We start from the raw sequence: 25,000 nt of genomic DNA on the forward strand, positions 1-25,000 counted from the left end.
TCAGACGAGGAGAGGCGAGAAGGTTCGGAGGACCAATTTGCAGCGTGGTAATTAGACATGATATTTATTTACAAAAAAACAGACGAAGACGAAAAACTCTTGAACAAACTACAAAACAACAAACGATGTAGACAGACCTGGACTTAGAACTTACATCAAACGAAGAACGCACGAACAGGTACAGACTACAAACAAACTAACGAACGATACAGTCCCGTGTGGTAACAAACATACAAACACCGGAAACAACCACCCACAACAAACAATGTGAAACAACCTACCTTAATATGGTTCTCAATCAGAGGAGACGTAAACCACCTGCCTCTAATTGAGAACCATATCAGGTAACCCATTAACCAACATAGATACGCATAACATAGAATGCCCACCCCAACTCACGCCCTGACCGACTAAACACATACAAAAACAACAGAAAACAGGTCAGGAACGTGACACATGCTGGTAAAAATTAGGTAAAACTGATTTAAGTTTGCCTGCATTAAAGTCCCCGGCCACTAGGAGCGCCACTTCTGGATGAACATTTTCTTGTTTTCTTATGGCCTTATAGAGTTGGTTGCGTGCGGTCTGTGGTGGTAAATAGACGGCTACGAATAATATAGATGAGAACTCTCTTGGTAGATAGTGGGGTCTACAGCTTATCATAAGGTACTCTACCTCAGGAGACCAATACCCCAAGACTTCTTTAATATTAGACATCGCACACCAGCTGTCATTGACAAAAAGACCCCCACCCCTCGTCTAACCAGATGTAGCTTCTCTGTTCTGCCGGTGCATGGAAAATCCCTCCAGCTCTATATTTTCCGCGTCGTCGTTCAGCCATGACTCGGTGAAACATAAGATATTACAGTTCTTAATGTCCTGTTGGTAGGATAATCGTAATCGTAGGTCATCAATTTTATTTTCCAATGATTTGCATGTTAGCAAGTAGGACGGAAGGCTGTGGGAGTTTACTCGCTCGCCTACGGGATCTCAAAAGGCAGCCTGATCTGCGTCCTCTTTTCCTCCGTCTTTTTTTCACGCAAATAACGGGGATCTGGGCCTGTTCCCGGGAGAGCAGTATATCTTTCTCGTCGGACTCGTTAAAGGAAAACGCTTCTTCCAGTTCGTGGTGAGTAATCACTGTTCTGATGTCCAGAAGATATTTTCAGTCATAAGAGATTGGAGCAGCAACATTATGTACAAAATAAGTAAAAAAATAAGCTGCAAACAACGCACTTAAAACTAACAAAATAGCACAATTGGTTAGGAGCCTGTAAAACATCAGCCATCCTCTTCGGCGCCATCTTTACAATGAGCTGTAACTCAGTAAAAACGTTGAAATTGTTGCATGTTGCGTTTATATTTTTGTTCAGTATATATTGAAAGCATGTGCTTCCACACAGGTGTGGTTCCTGAGTTAATTAATAAGCAATTAACATCCCATCATGCTTACGGTCAAAAATGTCGGGTAGGCCATTATTTTGACTACCATGTCTGTGGCCCACAGGATGACAACGCCTCCCTCCACAGGGCACGAATGGTATCTGAATGGTTTGATAAGCATGAAAAGGATGTAAACCAAATGCCATGGTCATCTCAGTCACCAGATCTCAACCCAATTGAACACTGATGGGAGATTCTGGAGCGGCGCCTGAGACAGAGTTTTCTACCACCATCAACAAAACACCAAATGATGGAATTTCTTTTAGAAGAATGGTGTCGCATTCCTCCAATAGAGTTCCAGACACTTGTAGAATCTTTGCCAAGGTGTATTGAAGATGTTCTGTCTCGTGGTGCCCCAACGCCCTATTAAAGACACTTTATGTTGGTGTTCCTTTATTTTGGCAGTTACCTGTTTGTGCTTGCTTCTACCTTTAGCTTGGCTGTTGTAGATTTCACATCTGGGTTGTTTAATTCATTACAGTCCAAAAATGAATCGGAACTTGTTCCCAGAGTTACTCCAAAATGATCGTACACTAAAGAGCCATGTTCTACCCTCTATGTGAGTGTGTGTGGTTGTTTGCATTTGTATGTGCTTGCGCATGCTTGTGTCTAGGGGACCACGGATGGGAACACTCTGTGCTGTGTGTGTTTACGTGGTGGAAAGCTGCTGTTTGCTGAGCGAAGAGAGGCTGCAGAGGCTGTCTGAACACATGTCTGTTTGCCAAGTGGGTGTGCATTTGTGTGTGTGTGCAAATGTGTATGAATGCGTTTGTGTGTGTGTGTGTGTGTTGGTGTGTGAGTGTATGTTTTGTGTTTTCATATGTTATGCTCAATGAACAGCTTCATATTCCCCAGAAAAGAAGAGGGGGAGGAGGGAGGTCAGAGAGGGGGCAAAAAGGAGTCTCTCACTGTGTACTTCTCACCTACTGTGTGTGTGTGTGTGTGTGTGTGTGTGTGTGTGTGTGTGTGTGTGTGTGTGTGTGTGTGTGTGTGTGTGTGTGTGTGTGTGTGTGTGTGTGTGTGTGTGTGTGTGTGTGTGTGTGTGTGTTTAGTATGATTTACAGTGAATCCAGACTTGCCTACAGCACTCTCAACGGGAAACCAATGACTTTACCAGAGATAGGGGATAGGGGGGAGGGGGGAGGGGGGAGGGAGGAGGGAGGAGATCACAGTGGAAAAGTAAACACAAAAATATGTGGATTTTCCTCCATAAGGGTTTTACCTGCTGTTGTTTGTGTGTCTGTGACTGAATCCAGGTCTCCTGCATGACACAAGACCGTGTTAGCATGTTGATCTAAAGCCTAGGTGTTTCCTTGTCATTAGCGTGTGTGTGTGTTACAGTGACTGACAGTGTGTATCTTTCGTGCAGGTCCTGCTGAGGTCCCAATGATGTCTCCCAATGGATCAATCCCCCCCATCCACGTCCCCCCAGGATACATCTCCCAGGTAAGCTGTGTTTGTGTGTGATAAACTTGCTCTCAACTGAAGCCGCCCAGAGCAGAGAGGAATGTGTTGATTATTGCAGGGTACGTTGTTGGGGGGAAGAGGGGGTGATAGCAGTGAGGCCATTGACTGTGTGTGTTGGGGGGGATGATAGCAGCGAGGCCATTGACTGTGTGTGTTGGGGGGAGGCCACTGAGCAAACTGAGAGCGGGAAAAAGTGTCACCCTTACAGTACATAAACACCCACATAGAGAGAGGGATGGAGAGAGAGAGAGGGGTGGGTGGAGAGAGAGAGAGGGATGGGTGGAGAGAGAGGGGTGGGTGGAGAGAGAGAGAGGGGTGGGTGGAGAGAGAGAGAGGGATGGGTGGAGAGAGAGAGAGGGGTGGGTGGAGAGAGAGAGGGATGGGTGGAGAGAGAGAGGGATGGGTGGAGAGAGAGGGATGGGTGGAGAGAGAGAGGGATGGGTGGAGAGAGAGGGATGGAAGGAGAGAGAGGGATGGGTGGAGAGAGAGAGGGATGGGTGGAGAGAGAGAGAGGGATGGGTGGAGAGAGAGGGGTGGGTGGAGAGAGAGAGAGGGGTGGGTGAAGAGAGAGAGAGGGATGGGTGGAGAGAGAGAGAGGGGTGGGTGGAGAGAGAGAGGGATGGGTGGAGAGAGAGAGGGATGGGTGGAGAGAGAGGGATGGGTGGAGAGAGAGAGGGATGGGTGGAGAGAGAGGGATGGAAGGAGAGAGAGGGATGGGTGGAGAGAGAGAGGGATGGGTGGAGAGAGAGAGAGAGAGGGATGGAAGGAGAGAGAGGGATGAGTGGAGAGAGAGAGGGATGGGTGGAGAGAGAGAGGGATGGAGAGAGAGAGAGGGGTGGGTGGAGAGAGAGAGGGATGGAGAGAGAGAGAGGGGTGGGTGGAGAGAGAGAGAGGGATGGGTGGAGAGAGAGGGGTGGGTGGGTGGAGAGAGAGAGGGATGGGTGGAGAGAGAGAGGGATGGGTGGAGAGAGAGGGATGGGTGGAGAGAGAGAGGGATGGGTGGAGAGAGAGAGAGGGATGGAAGGAGAGAGAGAGAGGGATGGAAGGAGAGAGAGAGAGGGATGGAAGGAGAGAGAGGGATGGGTGGAGAGAGAGAGAGGGGTGGAAGGAGAGAGAAAGATGGAAGGAGAGAGAGGGATGGAAGGAGAGAGAGAGAGGGGGATCCTCTGCCAACTAGTTTCTGGTGGGACTTTGGCCTTGTTGTCACATAAACATGTCTGTTTTTCACTTATGGTAAGTGTGTTTTGTATAGAGGATGTGGAGGCCGGAGGGGGGAGTCAGGGAGAGTGTTCTGCTATCTTTAATCCTCTCTTGCTCTCTCTCTCGCTGTGTGTGTGTGTGTGTGTGTGTGTGTGTGTGTGTGTGTGTGTGTGTGTGTGTGTGTGTGTGTGTGTGTGCTGCTGCAGCACTTGGAATGGAATGTGTGTGAGAGAGACTGTCTGAATTGGTGGAATTTGTGTGTGTGTGTGTGTGTGTGTGTGTGTGTGTGTGTGTGTGTGTGTGTGTGTGTGTGTGTGTGTGTGTGTGTGTGTGTGTGTGTGTGTGTGCGTGCGTGCGTGCGTGCGTGCGTGCGTGCGTGCGTGCGTGCGTGCGTGCGTGCGTGCGTGCGTGCGTGCGTGTGTGCTGCTGCAGCACTTGGAAGCAACTCTCACGGGGGAGTGTGTGTTTGCTTACTGATTGGAATGTGTGTGAATGGAATGGAGAGACTGTCTGAATTGGTGGAATTTGTGTGTGTGTGCGTGTGTGTACAGCAGAAGTCTTAAACTGGAGTTTGATTAAACCCATAGCAACACTCCTCTTAATCTGTCAACTGTAGTTTCCTGTGAGGGGAATCTACTACCTGGTGGGGATGGTGGTTTTCACAAGCTGCCATGTTATTTGACCATGGGGAAGTGTGTGAACACTCCATGTTATTTGACCATGGGGAAGTGTGTGAACACTCCATGTTATTTGACCATGGGGAAGGCTACTGTGTGAACACTCCAGTGTGGGTTGGATTGAATTGAGTCCAGTGTTTGTGGAGCGTTATTGGATGTGTTCTATTGTGGAATTCTCCAGTAATGCTAAGAATTCCTCTCCCCTCTCCTCCCCTCCCCCTCTCCTCTCTCCACCCCTCCTCTCGCCTCCACCGCCGCCCCTCTCCCCTCTCCTCCCCTCCCCCTCTCCTCCCCTCCCCCTCTCCTCTCTCCACGCCTCTTCTCCCCTCCACCCCTCTCCCCTCTCCTCCCCTCCCCCTCTCCTCCCCTCCCCCTCTCCTCTCTCCTCCCTCCTCCTCTCCCCTCCACCCCTCCCCTCCACCCCTCCCCTCTCCTCCCCCCAGGTGTTAGAAGACAACACAGGAGTGCGTCGGGTGGTCGTCACCCCGCAGTCTCCTGAATGTTATCCCCCCTCGTACTCCCCCGCTCTCTCCCCCACGCACCACCTCCCGCCGTACCTCACCCATCCCCACTTTATCCCCAACTCTCACTCCTTCTATCCCCCTGTGAGTCCTGGAGACCTGCCCCCCCACCAGTACTACCAACACCACCTCCCGCCCATATATGGAGAAGGTAAGATACCCACACCCCAGTCTAAGACATGTCTATGGGCATATTTATTATTATTTTTATTTCACCTTTATTTAACCAGGTAGGCCAGTTGAGAACAAGTTCTCATTTACAACTGCGACCTGGCCAAGATAAAGCAAAGCAGTGCGACACAAACAACAACACAGTTACACATGGAATTAACAAACGTACAGTCAATAACACAATAGAAAAGTCTATACACAGTGTGTGCAAATTAAGTAAGATTAGGGAGGTAAGGCAATAAATAGGCCGTAGTGGTGAAATAATTACAATTTAGCAAATAAACACTGAAGTGATAGATGTGCAGAAGATGAATGTGCAAGTAGAGATACTGGGGTGCAAAGGAGCAAAAAGAATATATAAATAAAATAAATAACAATATGGGGATGAGGTAGTTGGATGGGCTATTTACAGATGGGCTATGTACAGGTGCAATGATCTGTAAGCTGCTCTGATAGCTGATGCTTAAAGTTTCAGTGATTTTTGCAATACGTTCCAGTCATTGGCAGCAGAGAACTGGAAGGAAAGGCGGCCAAAGGAGGAATTGGCTTTGGGGGTGACCAGTGAAATATACCTGCTGGAGCGTGTGCTACGGGTGGGTGCTGCTATGGTGACCAGTGAGCTGAGATAAGGCGGGGCTTTACCTAGCAAGGACTTATAGATGACCTGGAGCCAGTGGGTTTGGCGACGAATATGGAGCGAGGGCCAGCCAACGAGAACGCTGGCTGGCCCTCGATGCTACTGTGATAGGCTGCATCCAATTTGCTGAGTAGAGTGTTGGAGGCTATTTTGTAAATGACATCGCCGAAGTCAAGATCGGTAGGATAGTCAGTTTTACAAGGGTATGTTTGGCAGCATGAGTGAAGGATGCTTTGTTGCGAAATAGGAAGCCGATTCTAGATTTAATTTTGGATTGGAGATGCTTAATATGAGTCTGGAAGGAGAGTTTACAGTCTAATCAGACACCTAGGTATTTGTAGTTGTTCACATATTCTAAGTCCAAAGTAGTGATGCTAAGCGGGCGGGCAGGTGTGGGCAGCGATCGGTTGAAGAGCATGCATTTAGTTTTACTTGCATTTAAGAGCAGTTGGAGGCCATGGAAGGAGAGTTGTATGGCATTGAAGCTCATCTGGAGGTTAGTTAACACAGTGTCCAAAGAAGGGCCAGAAGTATACAGAATGGTGTTGTCTGCGTAGAGATGGATCAGAGAATCACCAGCCGCAAGAGCGACATCATTGATATATACAGAGAAAAGAGTCGGCCCGAGAATTGAACCCTGTGGTACCCCCATAGAGACTGCCAGAGGTCCGAACAACAGGCCCTTCGATTTGACACACTGAACTCTGTCTGAGAACTAGTTGGTGAACCAGTCGAGGCTGTCATTTCTGAACCCAAGGCTGTTGAGTCTGCCGATAAGAAAGCCTCGGCCAGGTCGATGAATACGGCTGCACAGTATTGTCTTTTGTCGATGGCGGTTATGATATCGTTTAGGACTTTAAGCGTGGCTGAGGTGCACCCATGACCAGCTCGGATACCAGATTGCAAAGCGGAGAAGGTACGGTGGGATTCGAAATGGTCTGTGATCTGTTTGTTAACTTGGCTTTCGAAGACCTTAGAAAGGCAGGGTAGGATAGAAATAGGTCTGTAACAGTTTGGGTCTAGAGTGTCCCCCCCTTTAAAGAGGGGGATGACCGCAGCTCCTTTCCAATCTTTGGGAATCTCAGACGATACGAAAGAGATGTTGAACAGGCTAGTAATAGGGGTTGCAACAATTGCGGAGGATAATTTTAGAAAGAGAGGGTCCAGGTTGTCTAGCCCAGCTGATTTGTAGGGGTCCAGATTTTGCATCTCTTTCAGAACATCAGCTATATGGATTTGGGTGAAGGAGAAATGGAGGAGGCTTGGGCAAGTTGCTGTGGGGGGTGCAGAGCTGTTGACCGGGGTAGAGGTATCCAGGTGGAAAGCATGGCCAGCCGTAGAAAAATGCTTATTGAAATTCTCGATTATCGTAGATGTATCGGTGGTGACAGTGTTTCCTAGCCTCAGTGCAGTGGGCAGCTGGAAGGACGTGCTCTTATTCTCCATGGACTTTACAGTGTCCCAGAACCTTTGGGAGTTTGTGCTACATGTAACCGATGTGAAATGGCTAGCTAGGTAGCGGTGGTGCGCGCTAGCAGCCTTTCAGTCGGTGACGTCACTTGCTCTGAGACTTGAAGTAGTGGTTCCCCTTGCTCTGCAAGGGCCGTGGCCTTTGTGGAGCGATGGGTAACGATGCTTCGTGGGCGACCGTTGTTGATGTGTGCAGAGGGTCCCTGGTTCGCGCCCGGGTATGGGCGAGGGGACGGACGTAAAGTTAAACTGTTACATACAGGATACAAATTTTTCTTTGAAAAAGCTAGCCTTTGCTTTCCTAACTGGTTCCTAACTACCCTGAAAAGTTTCATATCGCGGGGGCTAGTCGATGCTAATCCAGTACACCACAGGATGTTTTTGTGCTGTCAAGGGCAGTCAGGTCTGTTCCTTGTTCAACATTTTTTGAATGGGGCATGCTTATTTAAGATGGTGAGGTAAGCATGTTTATAGAATAACCAGGCATCCTCTACTGACGGAATGAGGTTCCATGATAATTTGGGTGAGATTGAGGGCATCTAGTTTAGATTGTAGGATGGCCGGTGTGTTAAGCATTTAAAAAGGCAAGTCAGTTAAGAACAAATTCTTATTTTCGATGACGGCCTAGGAACAGTGGGTTAACTGCCTGTTCATGGGCAGAACAACAGATTTGTACCTTGTCAGCTCGGGGATTTGAACTTGCAACCTTTCGGTTACTAGCCCAACACTCTATCCACTATGCTACCCCATATATCCCAGTGTAGGTCACCTAACAGTACAAACTCTGAAGATAAATTGGGGGCAATTAATTCACATAGGGTGTCCAGGACGCAGCTGGGGGCTGAGGGGGGTCTGTAACAAGCGGCAACAGTGAGAGACTTGTTTCTGAAAAGGTGAATTTTTTAAATTAGAAGCTCAAATTGTTTGGGCACAAACCTGGATAGTATGACAGAACTCTGCAGGCTATCTCTGCAGTAGATTGCAACTCCACTCCCTTTGGCAGTTCTATCTTAGCGGAAAATGTTATAGTTGGGGATGGAAATTTCAGAATTTTTGGTGGCCATCCTAAGCCAGGATTCAGACACGGCTAGGACATCAGGGTTGGCAGAGTGTGCTAAAGCAGTGAAAAAAACTAACTTAGGGAGGAGGCTTCTACGGTTACAGAAACTTTTACGGTTACAGAAGTCAACAAATGATAGCGCCTGGGGAATAGGAGTGGAACTGGGGGCTACAGGGCTAACCTCTACATCACCAGAGGAACAGAGGAGGAGTAGGATAAGGGTACGGCTAAAGGCTATAAGAACTGGTCGTCTAGTGCGTTGGGGACAGAGAATAAAAAGAGCAGATTTCTGGGTGTGGTAGAATAGATTCAAGGCATAATGTACAGACAAGGGTATGGTAGGATGTGAGTACAGTGGAGGTAAACCTTTGTGTCGTGTGATGATGAGAGAGGTTTCATCTCTGGAGGCATTAATTAACGTAGGTAAGGTCTCCACATGTGTGTGGGGTGGGACGAAAGAGCTATCTAAGGCAATTTGAGCGGGACTGAGGACTCTACAATGAAATAAAGCAATAAAAACTAGCCAATACAGCAGTAGACAAGGCATATTGACATTAGAGAGAGGCATAACGCAATCACAGGTGTTGATCAGGAGAGCTAAGACAACAACGGGTAAATGGCGATGAATGGGCAGAGCGGGTCAGTTAGATACATACAGGACCTGAGTTCGAGGCTGGGGCCGACAGGTAAACAAAAGGAGGTACCATGTTATTGAAACAGTCCAGGGGACATCAGCTGTGTAGCCGAGTGATCATAGGGTCAAAAGAGTAGCAATAGGTGAGACAGGGTGTTGTACGGTATTCACTACTACACTGGGCAAGCAGGGGACACAGCATTCAGAAAAAGCTAATGGGCCGGGGCTAGTAGATGGTTCTGTGGCGATATCGTAACAGAATAGGAAATGAAAACTAGGTGTGTATGGAAACAAGACAAGACAAATGGATATACAAAAAATGGAGCGGCGATGGCTAGAAAGCCGGTGACGTCGATCGCCGAACGACGCCCGAACAAGGAGAGGGGCTGACTTCGGCAGAAGTCGTGACAGCTAGCTAGCTCCTGATGGAAGTTCCAGTTATAAGGAATAAAAATAGCAGATACGTACCACATTGGGTGAGGCGGGTTACAGGAAAGTATATTTAGTTTATAGATAGCAGTGAGATTAAGCTATATACGTCTATGGGCATATGAGATACTGTAGCCTATACTAGAGATATATGTGGTAGAAAAAGTACTTAATTGTCATACTTGAGTAAAAGTAAAGATAGCTTAATAGAAAATGACTCAAGTAAAAGTGAAAGTCACCGAGTAAAATACTACTAAAAGTATTTGGTTTTAAATATACTTAAGTATCAAAAGTAAATGTAGTGGCTAAAATATACTTAAGTATCAAAAGTAAAAGTATAAATAATTTCAAATTCATTATATTAAGCAAACCAGACAGCATTATTTTCTTGTTTTTTTAGTTTATGGATAGCCAGGGGCACACTCCAACACTAATTTTTCAAACAAGCATTTGTGTTTAGTGAGTCCACCAAATCAGATGCAGTAGGGGTGACCAGAGATTTTCTCTTTAAGTGCGTGAATTGAAATTTTTTCCTGTCCTGCTAAGCATTCAAAATGTAACGACTACTTTTGGGTGTCAGGGAAAATGTATGGAGTAAAAAGTACATTATTTTCTTTAGGAATGTAGTGAAGTAAAAGTAAAAGTTGTCAAAAATATATATAGTAAAGTAAAGTGCAGATACCTCAAAAAACTACTTAAGTAGTACTTTAAAGTATTTTTACTTAAGTACTTTACACCACTGGAGATATATACAGTACCAGTCAAAAGTTTGGACACGCCTACTTATTCATTCATTTTATTTTATTTTGTACTATTTTCTACATTGTAGAATAATGAAATAACACATGAATCATGTAGTAACCAAAAACGTGTTCAACAAATCAAATTAGATTTTAGACTTTAGATTCTTCAAAGTAGCCACACTTTGACTTGATGACAGCTTTGCACATTTTTGGCATTCTCTCAACCAGCTTCACTTGGAATGCTTTTCCAACAGCCTTGAAGGAGTTCCCACATATGCTGAGCACTTGTTGGCTACTTTTCCTTCACTTTGCGGTCCAACTCATCCCAAACCATCTCAAATGGGTTGAGGTCAGGTGATTGTGGAGGCCAGGTCATCTGTTGCAGAACTCCATCACTCTCCTTCTTGGTCAAATAGCCCTTACACAGCCTGGATGAGTGTTGGGTCATTGTCCTGTTGAAAAACAAATGATAGTCCCACTAAGCGCAAACCAGATGGGATGGCGCATCACTGCAGAATGCTGTGGTAGCCATGCTGGTTAAGTGTGCCTTGAATTCTAAATAAATCACTAACAGTGTCACCATCAAAGCACCATCACACCTCCTCCACCATGCTTCATGGTGGGAACCACACATGCAGAGATCATCCGTTCACCTACTCTGCGTCTCAAAGATACGGCGGTTGGAACCAAAGATCTCAAATTTGGATTCATCAGACCAAAGGACAAATTTCCACCAGTCTAATGTCCATTGCTCGTGTTTCTTTCCCCAAGCAAGTCACTTCTTCTTATTGGTGTCCTTTAGTAGTGGTATCTTTGCAGCAATTTGACCATGAAGGCCTGATTCACACAGTCTCCTCTAAACAGTTGATGTTGAGATGTGTCTGTTACTTGAACTTTGTGAAGCATTTATTTGGGCTGCAATTTCTGAGGCTGGTAACTCTAATGAACTTATCTGTCACGCCCTGACCTTAGATATCTCTGTTTTTCTTTATATTTTGGTTAGGTCAGGGTGTGACTAGGGTGGGTACTCTAGTTTTGTATGTCTAGGGTTTTTGTATGTCTAGGGTTTTTGTATGTCTAGGGTTTTTGTATGTCTAGGGGTGTTGTATGTCTAGGGGTGTTGTATGTCTAGGGGTTTTTGTATGTCTATGTTGGCCTGATATGGTTCCCAATCAGAGACAGTTGTTTATCGTTGTCCCTGATTGGGGATCATATTTAGGTAGCCATTTTCCTCATTTGTGTTGTGGGATCTTGTCTACATTGAGTTGCCTGAGTGCACACCTGTAGCTTCACGTTTCGTTTGGTTGTTTGTTGTTTTGTTAGGTGAGTTTCAGTTGATAAAAATTATGTGGAACTCTACTCACGCTGCGCCTTGGTCTCATCATTATGACAATCGTGACAGAAGATCCCACCACACACGGACCAAGCAGCGTGTTCAAGAGGAGCAGGGATCCTGGGAGAAAAGAGAGTGGAGGACATCCTGGACCTGGGAGGAGGTAATGGCAGGGGACAAGACCCTGCCATGGAATCAGGCGGAGGCAGCGAAAGAGGAACGGCGACGATACGAGGGGACACGGCTAGAGAGGCAGCTCCTCCAATTTTTTTGGGGGGGGCACACGGGGAGATTGGCGGAGGTAGGGTTTAGACCTGAGCCAACTCCCCGTGCTTACCTTGAGGAGCGTGTGACTGGTCAGGCACCGTGTTATGCAGTGATGCGCACGGTGTCTCCAGTGCACATTCATAGCCCGGTGCGCTCTGTTCCAGCTCCCCGCACTTATCGAGCTAAAGTGAGCATCCAGCCAGGACGCATTGTGCCAGCTCTACGCTCCAGACCTCCAGTGCGCCTCCACAGTCCAGTACGTCCTGTGCCTCCTCTCCGCACTCACCCTGAGGTGCGTGTCATCAGCCCGGTGCCACCTGCACCGGTCCCACGCATCAGGTCTCCGGTGCGCATCCACAGTCCAGTATGTCCTGTGCCTCTTCCCTGCACTCGCCCTGAGGTGCGTGTCATCAGCCCGGTGCCTCCTGTACCGGTCCCACGCATCAGGTCTCCGGTGCGCATCCACAGTCCAGTACGTCCTGTGCCTCTTCCCCGCACTCGCCCTGAGATGCGTGTCTCACGCTACTCACGCTGCGCCTTGGTCTCATCGTTACGACGAGCGTGACATTATCCTCTGCAGCAGAGGTAACTCTGGGTCTTCCTTTCCTGTGGCGGTCCTCATGAGAGCCAGTTTCATCATAACGCTTGATTGTTTTTGCTACTGCACTTGAAGTTTTCCACATTGACTGACCTTCATGTCTTAAAGTAGTGATTGACTGTCCTTTCTCTTTCCTTATTTGAGCTGTTCTTGCCATAATATGAACTTGGTCTTTTACCAAATAGGGCTATCTTCTGTTTACCACCCCTACCTTGTCACAACACAACTGATTGGCTCAAATGCATTAAGAAGGAAAGAAATTCCACAAATGAACTTTTAACAAGGCACACCTGTTAATTGAAATGCATTCCAGATGAAGCTGGTTGAGAGAATGCCAAGAGTGTGCAAAGCTGTCATCAAGGCAAAGGGTGGCTACTTTGAAGAACCTAAAATCTAAAATCTATTTTGATTTGTTGAACACTTTTTTGGTTACTACATGATTCCATATGTGTTATTTCATAGTGTTGATGTCTTCACTATTATTCTACAATGTAGAAAATAGTAAAAAATTAATAGTAAAAAATGGAATGAGTAGGTGTGTCCAAACTTTTGACTGGTACTGTTTATATATACACTAAGTGTACAAAACATTAGGAAGACCTTAATATTGAGTTGCCATCCCCCCCCCCACACACACACACACGTTTGCCCTCAGAACAGCCTCAATTTGTCAGGGCATGGACTCTACAAGGTGTCGAAAGTGTTCCACAGGGATGCTGGCCCATGTTGACTCTAATGCTTCCCACAGTTGTGTCAAGTTGGCTGGATGTCCTTTGGGTAGTATACCATTCTTGATACACACAGGAAACTGTTGAGCGGGAAAAACCCAGCAGCATTGCAGTTCTTGACACACTCAAACCGGTGCGCCTGGCACCCACTACCATACTCCGTTCAAAGGCACTTATTTTGTCTTGCCCATTCACCCTCTGAATGGCACACATACACAATCCATGTCTCAATTGTCTCAAGGTGTCACGGCCGTTGCAAAAAGCCACGGTGCAGCGTGGTGAGCGTACATGTTCCTTTAATAAACAAGATGCCGAACAAAACAATAAACAATACAAAACAAACCGTGAAGCTTCAGGCTATGTGCCCTAAACAAAAGTCAACTTCCCACAAACACAGGTGGAAAAAACAGCTACCTAAGTATGGTTCCCAATCAGAGACAATGATAGACAGCTGTCCCTGATTGAGAACCATACCCGGCCAAAACATAGAAATAGAAAATCATAGAAACACAAAACATAGAATGCCCACCCCAACTCACGCCCTGTAGGAAGGAGTACAAGTCCGCCGTGACACAAGGCTTAAAAATCCTTCTTTGATGTCACAAATCGCCTGGAGTGGTGGGTGCAGAGTCACTTGCAGAGAGCAGAGGATACTGGGGAAAACAGTCTTTATTGGGATTCCCACGCGAACGCCCAAAACCATAGGCGATAAACAGACAGAAAAATAGTCCGACCCAACACAGGGCACAAACGGACAGGAACACAAACACGCACACCCCGACTAACAGAAAATAATCCTGTACGAACATAGGCGGGCCTAACAGGCTTAAATAGACATCAATCAAGAAACAAAATAAGGGACAGGTGCAACCAATCAGACCAAACGAACAGAAAAGGAAAAAGGGATCGGTGGCGGCTAGTAGACCGGCGACGACGACCGCCGAGCGCCACCCGAACAGGCAGGGGAGCCACGTGACATTTAACCTATGTCCTCCCCTTCATCTACACTGATTGAAGTGGATGTAACAAATTACATCAATAAGGGATCATATCGTTCACCTGGATTCACCTGGTCCGTCTATGTCTGTAGCAGGTGTCCTTAATGTGTTGTCCACTCAGTGTATATACATACACCTAAATGACATAGCTAACTCCCTCTCTCGTCTTTCCTTCTCTCACTTTCCTCTCCCTCTCTCCCTCCCTATTCACCCGCTCCATCTCTCCGTCTCCCAGAGATAATCCCAGTGTATGGCATGTCCAGCTACATTGGTAGAGAGGAGAGCTATAGCAAGCCCCAGCCTAAGAAGATAAAGGAGCAGAGACAGCTGGAGCGACAGAACAGACTCAACTCTCCTCCCTCCTCCCTGTACAAGCCTCTGGGCTCCAGCCACAATGGATACAGGTCAGAGAATAGTCCTGGTGTTAGAGACTAGTTCAACTAGTTCCAGACTACAGATGTACCATCTTCATTTGAGCACTTTGTTGTCGCAGAGAATATTCCTGCGCTAGCAAGAAATGCTAACTTGTCGTGTGTTCATGGTTTAATAAGGCTTCTAAAGTTTGTCATTTTCACTTTAAAATGTCAGACTTTATTTGCCCTAATGAAAAATGTGTGAACCGCTACAGAAATGTCCATTAATTATAATCCACATAATAATTCACATTTCCTGTTGCTGCAGGATTAGTTTCCTGCTGTGAGAAACTGTACTTACAGTACTACTTAAAGACTAGATACAATACTAGATAGAGACTAGTTACAGTACTACTTAAAGACTAGATACAATACTAGATAGAGACTAGTTACAATACTAGTTAGAGCTTAGAGACTAGTTTCTTTCTCTACAAGTGTGGAGAGACTAGCCTTATAATTAGAGAGAAGTTACAGACTAGTTATAGACTAGTTAGTAGTTTAGACTAGTTACTGGTTTTACTAGTGATCAACTTGATCTACAAGTCTGAGATCTATAGCCATAATGCAGACAGGAGAGACACTATAGACAAGTTACAGACTTTCACCAGACATTGTTTTCCTATGGAAGTTACAGACTTTCACCAGACATTGTTTTCCTATGGAAGTTACAGACTTTCACCAGACATTGTTTTCCTATGGAAGGATGAAGTTGTCTAAAACACATGCAAACTATTTGACTCTGTGTTTTAAGAGCATGTGTTGGGTCTATTGTCACTGTAAAGTCTACTGAGATGCTTTCCATGCAGTTTGTGTCCATAAAGTTTGGTTGTATTTGATTGGTTATAGCGGGAAGAGCCATGTACCTTCGCTAGGGTCGTTGGGGTCAATGGGCGGAGCTAACAGTCCAGGAGGAAAGAAACCGGAACGACGACAACTACGGAGCAGCCCAAGGAGCAACGAGCCAGACACACACACACAATCACCGCAAGGTAAACACACGCACACACACACGCAGAGAAGTGAATACTCTTCAGATGTCTCTCCCTCTTTTCTTCTCAATGAAAGAAAGAAAAAGATGAATGGATGAATGGTGCCTTACTGAGGTGGAGAGGAGAGGTGGAAAGGGAGGGAGGGGGGAGAGAAGGGGTTGTCTAGGTAACCACATAGCTGAGTCTTTTCCCAAGACCTATCGGTTTCTCCCTCTACAATACTGGCCTTGTCTGGGAGGGGGGGATGGGGGGGCAGGATAGGAGAGAGGAGAGGAGTGGAGGTGAGGGGAGTAAGGGGGAGAGAGGGAAGAGGGGTGAGGTACAGTACATATCTGTTGAGTCCTGTTCTCCATGAAGGAACCCTTTGAGCTCTCTTTCAAACACACACATCTCTATCTCGCTGGCCTGTGTGCAGAGGTGGTGACAGACAGGCCTGCTGAGAGACACCAGAGTTAATCCCAAAGAAGCAGTTCAAACCACCTCTCAGACCACCATTTCAGCTTTGGACCAGCCCAGCTGTACAGTCCGGGGTCAGGGGAATGTTCCATTGAGGCCAGGTAAAAGGGGGGGTTTGTTGGGCTGGGTGGTGACATCATGGAAAGAGAGAGAGCCTGATGAGCTTTGATCAACTCAGTATCTTCACACACACATACACACACGTACAGTACATGTCAGTGTATGTCTAGGAGTAGCTGTGTCTTTCTGATGGTCTGACAGGGCCTCAGTTCTGGACTGGAGATCAGGCTGACTCAGCTACAACACACACACACACACACACACACACACACACACACACACACACACACACACACACACACACACACACACACACACACACACACACACACACACACACACACACTGACACCCCGTGACTGGGCTTCCTCTAAAACAATCAGAGCATGAGAGAGGGAGAAAGAGAGAGAGAGGGAGAAAAAGAGAAGAGTATGATAGAGGGACAGGGGAATTAAAAGTCAGAAAAGATCATATGAGAGCGATTGAAAAGCTCGGAGGTAGACTGAGTGGAGAGAAAGATAGTAGAGAGAGTGAGAGGGGGATGAGAGACAAAAGGAGAGAAAGAGAGATATCGAAAGGACTGAGAGAGAGAACATTCCATCTGTCTAATCTACTGCTTGGCCCTCTGCTTTCAACCATGAGTATCACACACACACACACACACACACACACACACACACACAAACACACTCACACACACACACATACACACACACACACACACACACACACACACACACACACACACACACACACACACACACACACACACACACACACACACTGTCTGGAACACCAGACAGGGTTCACAATCACACACAAACACACCCACGCTGTAGACTTTGCTCTGTGCCCTCCTGGACGTGTGTGTTTGTGCGTCTATTGGCTAATGTACTATAGTCCAGTAATGTGCTTGGCTACCAGTCAGTCAAGACAGTCAGTAAAGCCCACCGCTCTTCCTTAGAACTGAGCCGCTCTAAACACAATCAGATGTGCCTCTGTCCTCCATGATGGATCTACGTCAGCGGTGCAGTTTAGAGCAGTGATTTCAGGAAACTGATGTCCCATGGTGGATCAATGCCAGCATTGCAGTTTCTCAGTAGAGCTTAGATTTCAACTGAAACAGATGTGCCTTTGTCCGCCATGTTGGTTCTACGTCATCCTAACTGCAGCACCTTTCTGTAATTCTAGTGGAGCTTTCAAGATGATGTCAGTAGTCTTCAGGTCAGAGAGTTGGAGCCCTAGAAAGATGTCCAAGTTCCCGACTTGGTATTCCAACTTTGTATTCCGACTTGGTATTCCGACTTGGTATTCCGACTTGGTATTCCGACTTGGTATTCCGACTTGGTATTCCTACTTGGTATTCCGACTTGGTATTCCGACTTGGTATTCCGACTTGGTATTCCGACTTGGTATTCCGACTTGGTATTCCGAGGAGAGAAAATAGACGACTCCTGACACATTTAAAACAAAAGCCTTTGATGTAAGATGATGTCATCCCCAGAGAGAGAGAGAGAGAGAGAGAGAGAGAGCTGTACGTGCTCGTTTAGTTTGTTAACACTTCTGACCCCTGACCTTAGCATGACTCAGGCCATTTAAAATTAACAATGTTGTCATAGTGACTCTCCGTAAGTGAGTACGCTCTCCCACCCTCAAGGAGTACAAGTCCAGTCTGACTCAGTCTTATTCTTACAAGTCTCTCTTACACACATCTGCACAATGTTGGCTAGTGCAGAGCTGCATATCATCAGACTATCATTACCATCTGATGTAGATGATCTTCAGAACAGTGATATTAACACATTTCCGTCGACTGGGTTGAAACTGTACTTCTACCATCTCAGAGTTCCCAACGCTTCAGCCAACACACACACACACACACACACATTTACATTTAAGTCATTTAGCAGACGCTCTTATCCAGAGCGACTTACAAATTGGACACACACACACACACACACACACACACACACACACACACACACACACACACACACACACACACACACACACACACACACACACACACACACACACACACTAATCCTCTCTGTAAACCATGGTATCTGTCCATGAGAACTAAACTGTCACCATGACTACAAACCTTCTCAACAAGTGTGTGTGTGTGGTGTTAACAAGTAGGGTTAGGGTTAAGGTTAGGGTTATGGGTTAGGGGAAATAGGATTTTGAATGGAAATACATTTGAGGTCCCCACAAGGATAGAAAAACAAGTGTGTGTGTGTGTGTGTTAAGGAGGCCAGCTGTTGAGCAGATGGAATGCTCACTATGCATAGATGAAAACGCTGTTGAACTCACCCTGCAGGCTTCTTTTTCTATCGCTCTGTTTCTTTCTCTCTCTCATTCTCCTTTTGCTCTCTTTATCTTATATCTCCCTCTATCTCTACAGTGCCGTTAAATAGCCGGTCTTAATGATCGGCTATGAAAAGCCAACTGACATTTACTCCTGAGGTGCTGACTTGCTGCACCCTCGACAACCACTGTGATTATTATTATTTGACCATGCTGGTCATTTATGAACATTTGAACATCTTGGCCATGTTCTGTTATAATCTCCACCCGGCACAACCAGAAGAGGACTGGCCACCCCTCATAGCCTGGTTCCTCTCTAGGTTTCTTCCTAGGTTTTGGCCTTTCTAGGGAGTTTTTCCTAGCCACCGTGCTTCTACACCTGCATTGTTTCTGTACAGCACTTTGAGATATCAGCTGATGTAAGAAGGGCTATATAAATACATCTGATTTGATTTGATTTTAAATAGTATTTGCCCCCTTTAAAAAAAATCTACTTTTGCATATTTCTGATGCTGAATGATATCAGATCTTCAACCAAAACCAACCAAATACATACTTATCTGATTTATTTCATAAACAAAGTTATGCAACACCCAATTCCCCCATGTGAATAAGTTATTTCCGTCCCACACTCAATAACTGGTTGTGCCACCTTTGGCAGCAATGACACCAACCAAACACTTCCTGTAGTTGTTGATCAGTCTCTCACGTCTCTCTGGAGGAATTTTCGCCCACTCTTCCATGCAGTAACTGTAACGGAGCAACATTTGTGGGTTTTAAAGCTTCATCTGCTCGTTAGGCCTTTCCAAAACTATAAATGTGTTGCTCTTTAGCCATTTTCATGTAGACTTGATTGTGTGTTTTGGATCATTGTCTTGCTGTATGACCCAGCTGCGCTTCAGCTTCCGCTCACAGACAGATGCCCTGACATTCTCCTGTAGAATTCTCTGATACAGAGCAGAATTCATGGTTCCTTCTATTAAGGCAAGTCGTCCAGGTCCTGAGGCAGCAAAGCATCCCCAAACCATCAGACTACCACTACCATGCTTGACCGTTGGTAGAGGGTTTTTACTGTGGATGCAGTGTTTGGTTTTCACCAGACATAATGGGACCCATGTTGTCCAAAATGTTCCGCAGGAGAATTCTACAGGAGAAGTCAGGTCATCTGTCTGTGAGCTGAAGCTAATGACCCACAGCTGGGTCATGCAGCAAGACAATGATCCAAAACACACAATCAAGTCTACATGAAAATGGCTAAAAAGAAACACATTTATAGTTTTGGAATGGCCTAGTCAAAGTCCAGACCTAATCCCAATGAGATGTTGTGGCAGGATTTGAAACAAGCAGTTACAGCAGTTCTGCATGGAAGAGTGGGACAAAATTCCTCCACAGCAATGTGAGAGACTGATCAACAACTACAGGAAGCATTTGGTAGCAGTCATCGCTGCTGAAGGTGGTATAACCAGTTATTGAGTGTGAGGGGGAAATGACGTTTTCTCACTGGAGAATTGGTCGTTGCATAACTTCGCTAATTAAATAAATAAAATAAGTATATTTTTTGTTGTTGTTGTTATTTGTAAATTCAGGTTCCCTTTATCTAATATTAGGTTTTGGTTGAAGATCTGATAACGTTCAGTATAAAAAATATGCTAAAATCAGAAAGGGGGCAAATACTTTTTCATGGCACTGTACCTCTCTGTCTTTGTCTCTGTCTCTCCTCCATTCCTTCAGTTCATTGTTTCTAGTTTCTAAAAGTCTGTTTTTTAATACACACAGACACACTTAGATATATTCACACAGTCTGACAAGCCCCTCCCCCGTGCATCTGCTGCGCCTGCTGATGATGTCACAGAACTGGAACACACTGATTGTGTATTCACACTGTGTATTCACCCTACGCTCCTCTTACATTTGCCATTTTAGTCATTTAGCTCTTATCCAGAGCGACTTGCAATTAGTGCATTCATCTTAAGATATGTAGGTGAGACAACAACACATCTCGATCGTAAGTACAGTTGCCCTCAACAAAGTCTCTATCAGCAAAACCAGTGCTAGTGGGGAAAACCGGAGTGCCTTTATTTTATTTTAGGGAGTGCTTGCGTTGGGATGAAGGGTTTGAGCGTAGCCTGAAGGTAGGGAGGGCCAGTTCCCCTTGCTGCTCAGTAGGCCAGCACCCGCGTCTTGAAGATGACCCCTCACAAACCCTGTACTCCTCCTCTGCGTTCCTCACTTTTCTCTCCATCCTGATAAACATCCCTTCTTCTCTTCTCCTCCTCCGCTCCTCTTCTGTGTTCTAATCCCTCTCTCCACTCCTTCTCCCCTCTGTGTGTGTGTTGCCTCTCTCTCCTCTCCTTCTCTCCTCTGTGTGTGCGTTTCCTCTCTCTCCTCTCCTTCTCTCCTCTCCTTCTCTCCTCTCCTTCTCCCCTCTGTGTGTGTGTTGCCTCTCTCTCCTCTCCTTCTCTCCTCTCCCTCTCTCCTCTCCTTCTCTCCTCTGTGTGTGCGTTTCCTCTCTCTCCTCTCCTTCTCTCCTCTCCTTCTCTCCTCTCCTTCTCTCCTCTGTGTGTGCGTTTCCTCTCTCTCCTCTCCTTCTCTCCTCTCCTTCTCTCCTCTGCGTGTGTGTTTCCTCTCTCTCCTCTCCTTCTCTCCTCTCCTTCTCTCCTCTCCTTCTCTCCTCTCCTTCTCTCCTCTCCTTCTCTCCTCTGCGTGTGTGTTTCCTCTCTCTCCTCTCCTTCTCTCCTCTCCTTCTCTCCTCTCCTTCTCTCCTCTCCTCTCCTCTGTGTGTGTGTTTCCTCTCTCTCCTCTCCTTCTCTCCTCTCCTTCTCTCTTCTGTGTGTGTGTTTCCTCTCTCTCCTCTCCTTCTCTCCTCTCCTTCTCTCCTCTCCTTCTCTCCTCTCCTTCTCTCCTCTCCTTCTCTCCTCTGTGTGTGTGTTTCCTCTCTCTTCTCTCCTCTCCTTCTCTCCTCTCCTTCTCTCCTCTGCGTGTGTGTTGCCTCTCTCTCCTCTCCTTCTCTCCTCTCCTTCTCTCCTCTCCTTCTCTCCTCTGTGTGTGTGTTTCCTCTCTCTCCTCTCCTTCTCTCCTCTCCTTCTCTCCTCTCCTTCTCTCCTCTGCGTGTGTGTTGCCTCTCTCTCCTCTCCTTCTCTCCTCTCCTTCTCTCCTCTGTGTGTGTGTTTCCTCTCTCTCCTCTCCTTCTCTCCTCTCCTTCTCTCCTCTCCTTCTCTCCTCTGTGTGTGTGTTTCCTCTCTCTCCTCTCCTTCTCTCCTCTCCTTCTCTCCTCTCCTTCTCTCCTCTGTGTGTGTGTTTCCTCTCTCTCCTCTCCTTCTCTCCTCTCCTTCTCTCCTCTACGTGTGTGTTGCCTCTCTCTCCTCTCCTTCTCTCCTCTGTGTGTGTGTTTCCTCTCTCTCCTCTCCCTCTCTCCTCTCCTTCTCTCCTCTCCTTCTCTCCTCTGCGTGTGTGTTTCCTCTCTCCTCTCCTTCTCTCCTCTCCTTCTCTCCTCTGTGTGTGTGTTTCCTCTCTCTCCTCTCCTTCTCTCCTCTCCTTCTCTCCTCTGTGTGTGTGTTTCCTCTCTCTCCTCTCCTTCTCTCCTCTCCTTCTCTCCTCTGTGTGTGTGTTTCCTCTCTCTCCTCTTTCTTTCTGTCTTTCTTTTTCCAAGTCCCACTCTTACACAGCTCAGACCACTGTCTCTTCTCCCTTCTCACCATCCCTCTCTTCCTCCTGTCCTCTGTTGCTCTGTCGTTCTTTGTCTCCGTCCTCTGTAATCAAACAAACACATCCAGACAGACAGAGACAGGAGATGTGGTCAGGAGAGATTTAACCTGATGCTACTCTCTCTCTCTCTCTCTCTCTCTCTCTCTCTCTCTCTCGCTCTCGCTCTCGCTCTCGCTCTCTCTCTCTCTGAAACACAAACCATTTCTGGGTGATTTAGTGAACTCTGCTCTGATGGAGAAAGCAGCTCTGCTCCTGTCTGAAGCAATTCTGGTATAGGGATTACACACACACACACACACACACACACACACACACACACACACACACAGACACACACACACTCTGGGGAAAAACTTCCATTACACACAGACACACACCCCAGCGCTAACCCCGACCCACTCCTAAATCACCCCTAGACATTCTCTGCCACTGGACGTGTGTGTGTGTGTGTGTGTGTGTGTGTGTGTGTGTGTGTGTGTGTGTGTGTGTGTGTGTGTGTGTGTGTGTGTGTGTGTGTGTGTGTGTGTGTGTGTGTGTGTGTGTGTGTGTGTGTGTGTGTGTGTGTGTGTGTGTGTATGTGTGTGTGTGTAAAGACAGTGGTTGATGGGGTGATTGTTTCAGTACCAGTGTGTGTGTGTGTGTGTGTGTGTGTGTTACTGGAACCCTGTTTTATGAGCAAACAACAGAACAGAGGGCAGACCTAGGCAGTAATCCAGGTTGGGGTCTGTACATACTGTACATACTGTATATGACACAGCTCAGCCTGCCCTCTGGTGGTGCTTAGCTGTAATAACACCCTCTCACACAAGGACAGAAACACACTAGTTGGTGGTAATGTTGTGTCTGTTCTCTCACCTCAGATCACGACTCGGAGGCAAAGAGAGTTCAGGAAGTGCTCTCCGCCATCGACAAACCACAGGTCAGTCACACACACACACACACACACACACACATACACACACACACACACACACACACACACACACACACACACACACACACACACACACACACACTCGCAGACAAAGACATTTGTACCTAAAGGCTTCTTCCTCCCAGAGCAGTATGTCCTTTGGAGCCCAGAACACCTGTAGTCCCCAACCTGACCACACAGGGGCAGTATTGTACCACCTCAACAAACAGGACTAGGGCTTCAAATCTACCGGTAATTTACCAAAGTTACCAGAATCTTCAGTCATTTTGGTAATTAACAGACAATCTATGGCAATCTATCGAAACTTTGGTCATTTATACTTGAATAACTTTTTTTTTTTTTATTCTTCATATATAGTATTAATTTGTTATATCTGTGTCCATATTATCCATGAGTTTCTTGTGGATAGACCATATCGTTCAAGAGAAAATCGGCTAATTAATGAAAAAAAGCATCTAATCAACAATGGCATTATTTTCTACTACCGCTGCAACTCTTCCAACTACTGACCGGGTTCACAACTACCATCAGTTTGATGCAAAAACATTGACAAAAACAAATATTGACATAGTAAAATAAATGAAAGTGTGTTAAAAAATATATAAAGGTTATTTCATGCTGAAACCCTCATATTCAACATCAATGGTATTCAATAAATTGATTGTTTATATTTAGGATAATGTTTTACAGCTTTGTCATTCCATTGTTTTATTTTAAAATCATCTTATTAAATTATTTCATATATTTTACTTGTGATAAGGCCACACAGAGGGGCAGAGGTACCCAAAAGATCCACTAGATGTCTTGTGATAGATTACATCAAATCCAGTAATCCATAAAAGTTTCCAGTAAAATACCCTCCCTTTGCAACCCTACACAGGACTCTAATGGATCTCCTGTACAGAGGGAGAGAGAGAGAGAGAGAGAGAGAGAGACTGTCAGCTTGTCTTCTAGAGGCTTCTAGAGGGAGAGGTCATATGAGACCGTCTTCAGTGTGTGTCTCTGGGATGTGATTTTCTCCAGGGCAGATTGGGTATTCAGTGGATGTGGTTTGTCCCCAGGGCAGATTGGGTATTCAGTGGATGTGTTTTTCTCCAGGGCAGATTGGGTATTCAGTGGATGTGTTTTTTCTCCAGGGCAGATTGGGTATTCAGTGGATGTGGTTTGTCCCCAGGGCAGATTGGGTATTCAGTGGATGTGTTTTTCTCCAGGGCAGATTGGGTATTCAGTGGATGTGTTTTTTCTCCAGGGCAGATTGGGTATTCAGTGGATGTGCTTTGTCCCCAGGGCAGATTGGGAATTCAGTGGATGTGGTTTGTCTCCAGGGCAGATTGGGTATTCAGTGGATGTGTTTTTCTCCAGGGCAGATTGGGTATTCAGTGGATGTGGTTTTCTCCAGGGCAGATTGGGTATTCAGTGGATGTGGTTTGTCTCCAGGACAGATTGGGTATTCAGTGGATGTGGTTTGTCTCCAGGGCAGATTGGGTATTCAGTGGATGTGTTTTTCTCCAGGGCAGATTGGGTATTCAGTGGATGTGTTTGTCTCCAGGGCAGATTGGGTATTCAGTGGATGTGTTTGTCTCCAGGGCAGATTGGGTATTCAGTGGATGTGGTTTATCCCCAGGGCAGATTGGGTATTCAGTGGATGTGTTTTTCTCCAGGGCAGATTGGGTATTCAGTGGATGTGGTTTGTCCCCAGGGCAGATTGGGTATTCAGTGGATGTGTTTTTCTCCAGGGCAGATTGGGTATTCAGTGG

At 46.3% G+C, this 25,000-nt stretch overlaps 1 protein-coding gene across 2 annotated transcripts in view; it reads left to right on the forward strand.

Annotated features, from left to right (window-relative positions):
* Nucleotides 1-25,000, forward strand: part of LOC139566476 (fibronectin type III domain-containing protein 3B-like) — a 181,332-nt gene that overhangs the window by 84,322 nt on the left and 72,010 nt on the right. For both annotated transcript variants that reach the window (XM_071387685.1, XM_071387684.1), the window contains 5 exons: nt 2,813-2,889; nt 5,231-5,459; nt 14,612-14,780; nt 15,636-15,778; nt 23,170-23,228. In XM_071387685.1, the coding sequence (XP_071243786.1) occupies nt 2,813-2,889; nt 5,231-5,459; nt 14,612-14,780; nt 15,636-15,778; nt 23,170-23,228 (677 nt within the window). The remainder of the gene's footprint in view (nt 1-2,812; nt 2,890-5,230; nt 5,460-14,611; nt 14,781-15,635; nt 15,779-23,169; nt 23,229-25,000) is intronic.

This window comes from Salvelinus alpinus, chromosome 38 (assembly GCF_045679555.1).
Source record: "Salvelinus alpinus chromosome 38, SLU_Salpinus.1, whole genome shotgun sequence".
Taxonomy (NCBI): Eukaryota; Metazoa; Chordata; class Actinopteri; order Salmoniformes; family Salmonidae; genus Salvelinus; species Salvelinus alpinus.